Genomic DNA, 10,390 nt, shown 5'->3' with positions numbered 1-10,390 from the left:
TTGAATTACTGAGTATCTGCCATACTATTTTTATGTAATATACAAACAAACAATTTGTATATTGCCTGTGATATTCATCATTTGTTTGAGTCTCAAAACAGCCCTGTGAAACAGTTGAAATAATCAGAATCCCCATTTTGAGCGTGAGAAAGCAGAGGCTCATGGAAGTGAAAACAATTTACTGAATGATAACTCATACAGGCAAGAGACGGAATTTGAATGAGGGTCATTAACATCACTATTTTTTCTATCAACAGAGTGACAAAATGTTAAGCAAGCAGGGAGCCAAAAGACAAGTCTTGACAGGCGACACTTAAGGTTGCTGAGAGGCTGGAGGCAGGGCTCACTGAAGATAGCTCCAAATTCCTATTCAGTTTAGTGACTTTTAAAATCTGGGATGAGCTTTTAAAACCCAATGTAGTTAACCAAGACAAGACTAAATGGAGAGAAAAGAAAGCATTATCACCTTAAAGGAGCAACTTGCAAATTCTAGGGAAAACCTTGATGCAAATTGCCATGGTTGATAAGGCCTAGGCCAGGGGACCATAGTAACCGGAAGGAGAGGCTTGACTTTCTACTCAGGTTGAAGCAAGGTTCAGTGTACAGTAATTAAATTATACTGCATCCCAAGTAGCCCGGAAAGTGCCCTTAGCTTTTCTTTTCTCCCAATGGCTCTTACGTTTTTACTTCTTATAGCAACTTCCTCTTCTCATTTACCCAGTATTCATGCTCACCTTACTTATCTCATTTCTTGTTTGCCTTTTCCCACACTGGTTTGGCTTTTCTCTGCAGGCCCAGCAGCAAGAAACATGTCATAGCTCTGATGACAAGTTTACACGGGGATGTCATGCCTTTCATCTAATTTGGTCTTCATAAGAACCATTGAGAGGCCCAAGGTATAGATTTTCACTATTTAAAAAACAAGGAGCTTAGGCTCAGGAAACTACATAACTTGCTCAGTGTCATGTAATAAAGAAACAGTGAATACAAAAGTGGACTCCCTCGCTCTCTCTTTTTTTTATTGCTGCTTGGATACTTTCCACATTCATCATGAAATGTCCAAGTGGTTCTAAAGGAAGTTATGGGTTCTTCCTTTCCTCTGCCCTTAAAGTGTATGATAAAAACCAAAGTAAACAACATAAATGACAACACCAATGACAAATTCAGTCTCAAGGCAGAAAGATAGGAAGTCAGTAATTTAAAGGAAGAAAAACTGGTACTTAAAAGATGCTTGATAAGTTCTAATTCTATATCCATTTATCTTATTTAAACACAAAACAGATAGTCCTAACAACTAAGTTTATCTGATGCTAAGTGTTCTCTCTCTCTCTCTCTCTCTCTCTCTCTCTCTCTCTCTCTCTCTCCCTCCCTCTCTCTCTCCATATATATATATATATATATATATATATATATATATATTATATTGAGAGAGAACACACACACACAGAGACAGAGACAGAGACAGAGACAGGGACAGAGACAGAGACAGAGACAGAAAGACAGAGACAGTGGGTTAACCTGGAGCTTACCATATAGCTCAGATTGGCTTTTGAGCTCTTGACCTTCCTGCCTCACCCTTCATCTCCATGGGTACTAGAATTATAGGTGTGTGTCACCGTAACTGGCCCAAGGTCCAGTTCACATTAAACCAAGTTTCTTCCAAGAAGAGAATGTCAGCCTGGAATGTGTGCATTGTATAGCACTGTCAGAGTACTTCTATACATTGAATATATTACTGATGTGTACAATGTATACATGTCTGTCATTATCCATAAAATTATAAGCTTTGGGCTAGGAGTAATTTCCTTGCTTGTGCAACAACTTGGATTGCATTCCCAGAACCAGAAAGAAAAAAAGAGGAGACAAATAAACAAAACAGGCAAAGCTTTGTGATAGTGGTTGGTTTTATGTTCAAGTCTGTTTCCTCAGTTTTAATATTAATAGCCATTGTTACTTTCTCACAACTATCTTGTACACATAAGCACTTATGTGTGCTTTATACAGGTATAGATTGTTGTTTATTTAATCCTCCCAACTCTATGAGGCAGCAGATAGTATTAAAGATGAAGACTCTGGTGGATCCAGGCTTTGTCTAAGAGGTGTGAGTCCAAAGCCTCTGCGCTGCATGTAAAACATGGAAATCAATCCATATCTTACAGGACTGTGAAAAATAAGGTTGCAGCTATGAAAAGCACATTGTAAAGTAAATACTGCTAGGTTCTAGATTATCTAGACTTTGGGATTTTAGTCACCATTTTCAAACTTTGAGTGCTTGTTCACTCTGTGCTAAAGGTCTGTACTGTCTGCCCACACAGTTCCAAGACTATTCAGGTGAGACTGCAAACATGGAACTCTTACCTGTGACTATTTTCTCTCTAGGTAAATAAGCTGAAGGCACAGCTGCCTTGCTGGTAACTCCTCGAGAAGGAAGTTTGAACGAGGTCCAGGTGACATTCAGACGTCCATTGCACAAAGGCTGCCCCATCCAGGTTGAAGGGCTTTAAGGAATGGCTAACTGTGTTTCCATGAATAGTATTGTATGTAGGTACATGTGACTATACCTGTATTTCATCAGCAGAAGTGAGTATTGTGTGAGAGAAAGGAGTCTGAGAACTTTTGAAATACCAGATTTTTCATTGTTACCCACATGTGTATTTCCATTAGATTATAAAATTTCCATAACTTCTACAATGTAAGTATTGTATGCTTCAGCTCTGTATGTTTCACTGTTTTATAGGTGAGAAACTGGGCTCATTAAGGTAAAGAAACTTGCATGATGTCACTATTCAAACTGGAAGCCTGACTGGAGCAAACAGATGGGAACACGCATGCCATGCCTATTCCTCTTTCTTTCACTTTAGCAGTAGCTTCTATGGTTGCCTCCTAGGCCCACTATACCACATCTGACAACAGATACACAGACATATGTATTACTTGATACCCACTCTCAAGGATTTTATTATCTAATGTGGTAAATGAAGGCAATTTCTTATGAAACGGCAAAGATGCATTAACAAGCTAACTAGGAGAGAGAAGGAAAAGCTTCTCTTGTGTGCCAGACACTGATATTACTAGGGCTCTTTTAGGTAAATTTTCCCATTTATTCTTCCAGGGCTGATAATAAATTTACTTTACACATGAGTAAGCAAGATCATAGCTGTTAAATAATAATCAGGTTATATAACTAATCAGCGGGGCATCCAGGTTTCTGCAAGAAGTCCTCACCCCAAAAAGGCCTGTCTTTACATCTAGGACTTTCTGCCAGACATAATATAGAGATGGGTGATTAATACTGTATATTGGAAAGCCTGAGTGTTCATTTTAAAAAAGTCTGATTTTAATCAGAGTAAGTATCTGGGCCTACCTATCGTAAATATCTGTGTCTTTCCTATCCGTATGTGAATCTGTTTATCTCTTTTAATTTTTGTGATACTAGGGCTTGAATAAATTAATTAAGCAATTCATTAATTTTATAAAGTTTCTTCTCTGTATGTAGCCCAGGCTGGGTTTGAACATATACTCCTCCTGCCCCGATCTCCTGAGTGCTCTTAGTCATGCACCACCACACCCAGTAGAGACTGGATTTTTCACTTGGGGTAATAGTCCCTATTACTTTTGCTTTGAGTTGAATATTTAATGAAACAGTTTGTCTAAAACACTGAACATGGTGTTTTGTGTTTAGTCATATCTCAGTGAAACACAGTTATTATCATTATTATGATTAGCTCCTTGTATGATTATCTCTTTGTTTCTAAAGTAAACATAGCCACATGCAATTGCATATTTTAGAATGCATGCAGTTTTTCTAGATACAGCTGTGGCTGTGAATATATGCATGTTTTCAGTATGCATACGAGTGAGCGTGCAAGTATGTTTTTGTGCCAGCATCATAGGTACTGGAGTCATATTTCATGGAATTAATTTCCATTTGTTAACTAAGATGGCTTGGGCAAATAATTACATTGCTTTTTTCCAATTCCTCCAATATACCAAGGGGAATAATGATATCTACTTCATAGGGTGGTTGTCAGGCTTAAAGTATTTAATTTATGTTAGATGATTAGAATGAGCCACACATTAGACACAATAGATACATATTTATTATTGTTATTGTTATTCTGAATGTGATGGTATCTCTATGTTAACAATATGGCTTATGTGGATGCAAACATGTGCATCTGTGTTTTTAAGTAAAATTCTGTGTGCAAACGTTAATGTGCATTTATGTTTATGGTCTTGAACTATGTGTAGTATGACTAGTGCCTCCCACCCAGGATCAAGAATTCTAACCTTCTTGCTTAAAACATTGAAATAAGAGGCTAGAAGGCTGAATATGGCAGTGAATCAGGATGCAACCTGTGAAATGAATTTGTGTGCAGCATTGGGAACCAGCTGAGAATCTAAGCTGTTCAAACTACCTCCCTCACATACTTTCATTTATTTTTGTTCCATCTTTTTACCTTTTTAAAGCCAAAAATGAAATGTGCAAAATGTCTATAAATCCTATATTTCTCAGAATATTTTCAGAAATGGAACACACCCATATGAATCGAATACAGATAATGAAAGAGAACATGCCTCTTCCCTTCCCAGTCCCTGATGTTTGCTTCAAGGGTGAACATTATCTCTACTTATTTTTTATAGTGTTAAGGATGGAATTTAGGAACTAATGTATGTTCCTAAGTGTGCAAGCAGTAAACAGCTGAGCTCTTTTCTCACCTCTATCCTTACTTCTAGTAGAATAGATTCATTTTCTGTAGTTTTCCCTTTACCTGGTAAAATCATATAGAATGTATGCTTTTGGGTTTTGTTTCTTTCTTTAGAGTTGTACTTGTCACATCTACCTATAGTTTTGTGCATAGTCTTAGCTTGTTTATTATTACTGTCATTCTGATTTCCATTGTGTAAGTAAAATGCAATTTATTCAACCATTTTAATATTGATTGGCATTTTGGCAGTTCTCATTTTGGGTCTATGAATATTCCAGTAAATGTCTTTTGATGATTTCTTATGTGTTTCTAAATATAATTTATTGATTATGAGAAGTAACAGCTATGAGTCATTTTTTTGCTTAAGGGAAAACAGGCAAAGGAAGAATTACTGACTTGATTAAGGTACCAAGTCAGTCAGTATGGTCTAATCATGATTCTGATGACTGTTTCCTTGTTTCAAGGGTCAGAGTACATACATTCTTTCTTCCACACTGCTGAAAGAACAGAACTCAGGCTTCTCTTCTGAAGGAAACAATGCATGATTAGTAGTATAGGTAAAATTTTAACTTTGTTCCCTAACAACCTATGTATAGAGGCCACTGAATATTTGTAGGACTGAAAGGGATATAGTGAAGTTTTTTTTTTTTTGTTTAACAACAACCTGGATTAATTGGGTTTCATTTTTTCAGCCATTTCATTTGTTTCTTGCTTCTTCAGTTTTCCAGATACATGCAACATTTCTTTGTTCTCTTTATCTTTTTTTTTTCATGCCAGAAGTCTCCATTCCCGGTTCCTCAGGGTAGTGTGGGACATGAAGCCAGGCCATTTCCTCTGGGCTTTACTGTTTATGCACTCCTTGTGGCTTCTACCAACTGATGGGGCCATTCGAGACTACTACCTGGGCATCCAGGATGTGCAGTGGAACTATGCTCCCAAAGGAAGGAATGTCATCACAGACCAGCCTCTGAGTAATGACATGTAGGTTTAATCTCATGCATTATTAGATATAGAGATAAAAGAGGATATTCTAGAAGACAGGAGGTAGTCTTTTGAGGGTACCTTCTCGGGGTACCATAGCAGCCAGTTTCCAATCTCTTTGGACCACTCATGCAACAACAATTTTCCTAGAAAGCAAGTTGCTTTAGGACTCAGTATCCAGTTTCAAGTTTGCTTTTTAGCAATGAAGCATGAAGCACTTAAGCATTTTTAGATTCCAAAAAGATAAGTCCATATTCCTTTCTGTCTGAGATGGGATTCAAAATGCCCACCTATCAACAGCTCTTTGATTTATTTTTTAAAAAGATGAACTCTATGCAGCATTTGTAAGACATGTGTAGTGAAACTATGCTCTTGTAGTATGGTGGAACTGCCCTAATTCTAGACACGTAAAAAAAAGTCTTATAAGCAAGGAAATGCTAGTAACTAATAGCTCTTAGACACTAGCTCTAGGGAAGGAGTCTTACAAATATGTCATTCAATTCCTGTAAAATTTCTAGGAAGTATGAATATTATCAATATTGTGGTATGAGGACAGAACCCAGGATCTTGTACACGACAAATATGAACTCTAACACTGAGCAACATGTAACTACATGCTGTCATGACTTTATTGATGAGAAAACATGCTCATGAAAGTCATTTGACTCATTCAAATCCTATAGCCAATAAGTGGTGGAGCTGGGATTTGAATCTCTGTAAAGTGGATGTGTGTACTTGATTCTGTTTTTACCATTGCACCCCTCACATGATCAAACTTTCCTTTCTTCTCTCTCTTTTTTTTGCTACTCTGCATCCTCTGACCCTCTCTCTCCCTCTCTTCCCCCTCTCCCTCTCTTTTTTGTTTTCAGAGACAAGATCTTACTTGTACTCTGCCACAGGCTGTTCTGGAACTCACTGTGCAACTCTTATTATGTTTGAACTCATGACAATCCTCCTGCCTCAACCTCCCAAACAATGGGAAGGTTTACCTTTGTTGATCTTAGATACTGATTGGTGCTTCACCAAAAGGTAAAGAAAACAAGTGTGTTGAAGCATCTTTTACAATGGTAGTTGATTTTATTTCTCTGTAGCTCACAGTTTTCCATCTTGAAGTGGTAACAACTGTGTTTTCCTCTTTCTGTTTTTGTAGTGCTGCCATCCATCCTAGGACCTCATACACTGTAGGCAAGTGTTCTACAACCAAGATGTATGGCCAGCATAAGCTGTCTTTTGACACAAACCATTCATCCAACTTTGGAGTCAGAACACTTGTATTAAAATTGCTCTTTAAAGAGTGACAGTTAGCCACTCACTTTAGTAATTTAAAGTAATAGCATTGAGTTTTTGCAATTTTCTAGCTACTATCCAAAAGATTCCTAAAATTTTCATTTAATTTTTTGTTTCTCACAGTTCTGAGAATCAATTTCAAGGTCTTATAGATACTAACCTTGTATTTCAAGACTCGAGACACATAAAACAATTTTTTGTCACCATAACCTCTTTTAAAGTCAGATCCCACAATAATCTTCATTTGGAAGATGATGAAATGATGTACATAGAAGTTAAACCAGCTTGTCAAATGTTCCAAAGATTTGAAAATGGAGCAGCTGGTGTTTAATACAAGTGGTCTGGTTCCAAAGTCTGTGATCATAGCCACTATGATCTTCTGCTTTCTGTCTATAGCAGCATGATGCTAAGGGTTACATGAATGAGGGATTATCATTTAAGAAGAGTCATTACACAGATGGTTATCTCCTTGTCATTGTACATTTGTTTGCACAGCGTAAAAGTGACTCTTTGTATGTTGGTCAAAATTCAGCAATTTCATATGACTCAACTTTCTACTTCACATCGTATTTTCACAAGTGCAATCCAATTCCTCCTTTATTTTGTCAGCATTCTCTAGGAAAGAAATGTCCAGTTGTTTGAAGATGGTAGAAAAGTTGTAATTCTGTCTTGCATTTTCTCAGAATGGCTTCCAGTTTCCTAAAGTCTGGCAAAAACAGGATAGGGAGTAGTTACAAGAAGACTGTCTATAAGGAATACAGTGATGGCACATACACGGATGAAGTAGCCAAGCCTGCCTGGTTGGGCTTCCTAGGACCACTGTTACAGGCTGAGGTGGGGGATGTCATCCTTATCCACCTGAAGAATTTTGCAAGTCGGCCTTATACTATTCACCCTCATGGAGTTTTCTATGAGAAGGACTCAGAAGGTAAAGCAGCCTACCTTTCCTTTCTTCCTTTTCTACAAAGTATCACTTTTCCTTACTGCCACTGAGAAAGAGGAATTTGGAACAAGAATTACTCCTCTATTTTCTTGGTCTTTTGAGTAGAATGTTGGTCTGTGGCCGAATGGTTTAGAACTCATGATTCTTCTTCCTAAGCTTCCTGAGTGCTTGGATGCTATCATGCCCAGTCCCAAATAGCTTTTCTCTTACTGATTTACCACAGCAAAATTTTGCTTAGAGTAAACATGGCTGTGTACCAGTACTTACATTGTGTAACTTGGGCAAGACATTGCACTTCTCTGGGCTTCGGATTTAAATGAGGAATGTGAAGACATGGTTCCTTTCGTATTACAAGGAACTATTTGAATTCCATTTCTACCTAGGATCCGAATATGCGTTTGAGAGGAAAGTTCTGTGAAAGTAATGGAGTGCTATTCTGATTCCCGAATCTTCCAGAATATCTGTGATTTTTTTTTAGAGTATGTTTAGCTTATTCTTTAGCATCTTTTAACATTCAAGGCACAATGGACTAAGGCAGATACTGTAGTTAGTGAGCGAATTAAAGTGGAAAGTCAGTATCTCTGGTTTGGGTTTTATACTGTTGATTGGAAGGTAAATTAATATAGTCATCAGGTACCAATATGCAGTTTCTAAAATTAGAACTGTGTTATTGCCCAGAAACACCATTACTAGGTATATATCCAAAGGAAATCATATCAGCATGTTGAAGAGATACATGCCCCCATGATTATTGTAGCACTATTCACAATAACCGGATTATATAATTATCCTTAAAGTCCATCTACAGATAAATGGACAATTAGAATAGCATATAGTAATGAGGATATGGGGGATAGATTTTCAAGGTCCTGGGTCCCATCCCCAGAGCTGCAAAAACAAATTATGTATATGAATGTTATATATTATGTATGAGTATTATATATTAATGTATGACTATGAAAATTACAAACACACACACACACATATATATATATATATATGTATATATGAATGTTATTCACCTTTAGAAAGAAAGAAATATTTTGTTTTAATATAAAATGGAGTAACCTGGAAGGACACTATGTTGAGTGAACTAAAACCGCTATGGAAAGATAAATACTTATGATTTCATCATGCATAGAATCTGAAGTAATAGAAGTTGAAAATAAAATAGCAGTTCCCAGAGGCTGGGGCAAAGAAAGGATGAGAGTGGGGAGAGATTATTCCAAGTTCAATGTCACAATAGGAAGAATAAGTTTTGGTATTCTATGGCATGGTGGGGTAAGATATATGTAACAATAACACTTTGCAAATCATAAGGTAGTAAATAGTACTATGGTGATACACACCTAAGATTTCAACACTTAGTAGGCAGAGGCAGGAGGAAAATGAGTTCCAAGCTACCTTGGGATGTCTGGGGAAGCCCTTGTCAAACAAGCACCCCTTTTCACCAAATCAAAACTGTTAGGAGATCTTTTAATGTAAAGAAATAAAATTACTTGCAGTTTTATTTTCTCTACTGTGAGAAAGTAAGCCCACTGGTCATTAAATTGACTTTAAGCTAAATTGTATTTGTTTGCTGTTTGCATTTCAAAGTAAGTGCTTAAAACCAAGGGCTTTCTTTACCCTCAGGCTGGCTCTCCTTATAAAACCCAGGTTAGCATTTTAACTGGAGACCCTCCATCTCCTGAGTGTTAATAGAACTGTACTGCCATGGGAGCTTGGAAGGAAGTTCTGATTTTTTTCTTGCTTTCACACCATTTAAATTAAACATGATTTTTTTTTCAGAATATAGCCCTTCCCAAGTGATATCTATTTATCTGAGAGCTCTTTTAATTATTTTATTTAATTTTAATGGTTAAAATTTAATGGGTGGAGGGCCATTAACTGGAGCATGAGTAGCCTCTCAGGGACCACATCCCAAAGAAAATGGACTTTCTTCTCCCAGCAGTCATGATTTGCCATTATCTCTTCAAATAAGGGTGAAACTTCATGATTCACTCCCCTATCAGTGCTTGGATTTTGCTTGGCTTGCTCATTTGCAGGTCTTGTGCATGCAGTTCTTACCTTTGTGAGTCTATGTGTGTAACCACCTTCTTACACCCAGAAAAAAACTTTCAAAACATCAAAGAGGCTTCTTTTTGTAGTGGATGGCTATTAACACAGAGACCCACAACTTATCAATATGCAGAGAATTAGGAGCTGAGAGGTGCTCAGCCCTAATTGGGATATCTATATTGAGTCACTTCTCCCAGGGGTCAGGGATGAGTAGGGAAGAGGATGAGCAAGATTTTAAGATCCAGAGGTAGTGCATGTCTTACAGTAGCTTCTCCCTTTTGCCTATTGTTGATGTGAGGACTGAGGTAAGGAACACTGTAGTACTTCCTGGACCTTAGATTTAACCTAAGTATCCCACATTTTTTTTTTGTATTTTCCACCTTAATTGATTATCTTTGTGTGTGTGTGTATG

General features: G+C 37.3%; 1 protein-coding gene across 1 annotated transcript in view; it reads left to right on the top strand.

The window, feature by feature from the left end:
* The first annotated feature begins 5,523 nt into the window (after window positions 1-5,523).
* The window catches only part of Heph (hephaestin), a 73,624-nt gene continuing 68,757 nt past the window's right edge, over window positions 5,524-10,390 (top strand). The window contains exons 1-2 of the mRNA XM_035450257.1: window positions 5,524-5,690; window positions 7,661-7,905. Coding sequence (XP_035306148.1) covers window positions 5,524-5,690; window positions 7,661-7,905 — 412 coding nt within the window. The remainder of the gene's footprint in view (window positions 5,691-7,660; window positions 7,906-10,390) is intronic.

Source organism: Cricetulus griseus, chromosome X, assembly GCF_003668045.3.
Source record: "Cricetulus griseus strain 17A/GY chromosome X, alternate assembly CriGri-PICRH-1.0, whole genome shotgun sequence".
NCBI lineage: Eukaryota > Metazoa > Chordata > Mammalia > Rodentia > Cricetidae > Cricetulus > Cricetulus griseus.
Note: the sequence above shows the minus strand (reverse complement) of the source record. Positions and strands in the feature narration are given on the sequence as shown.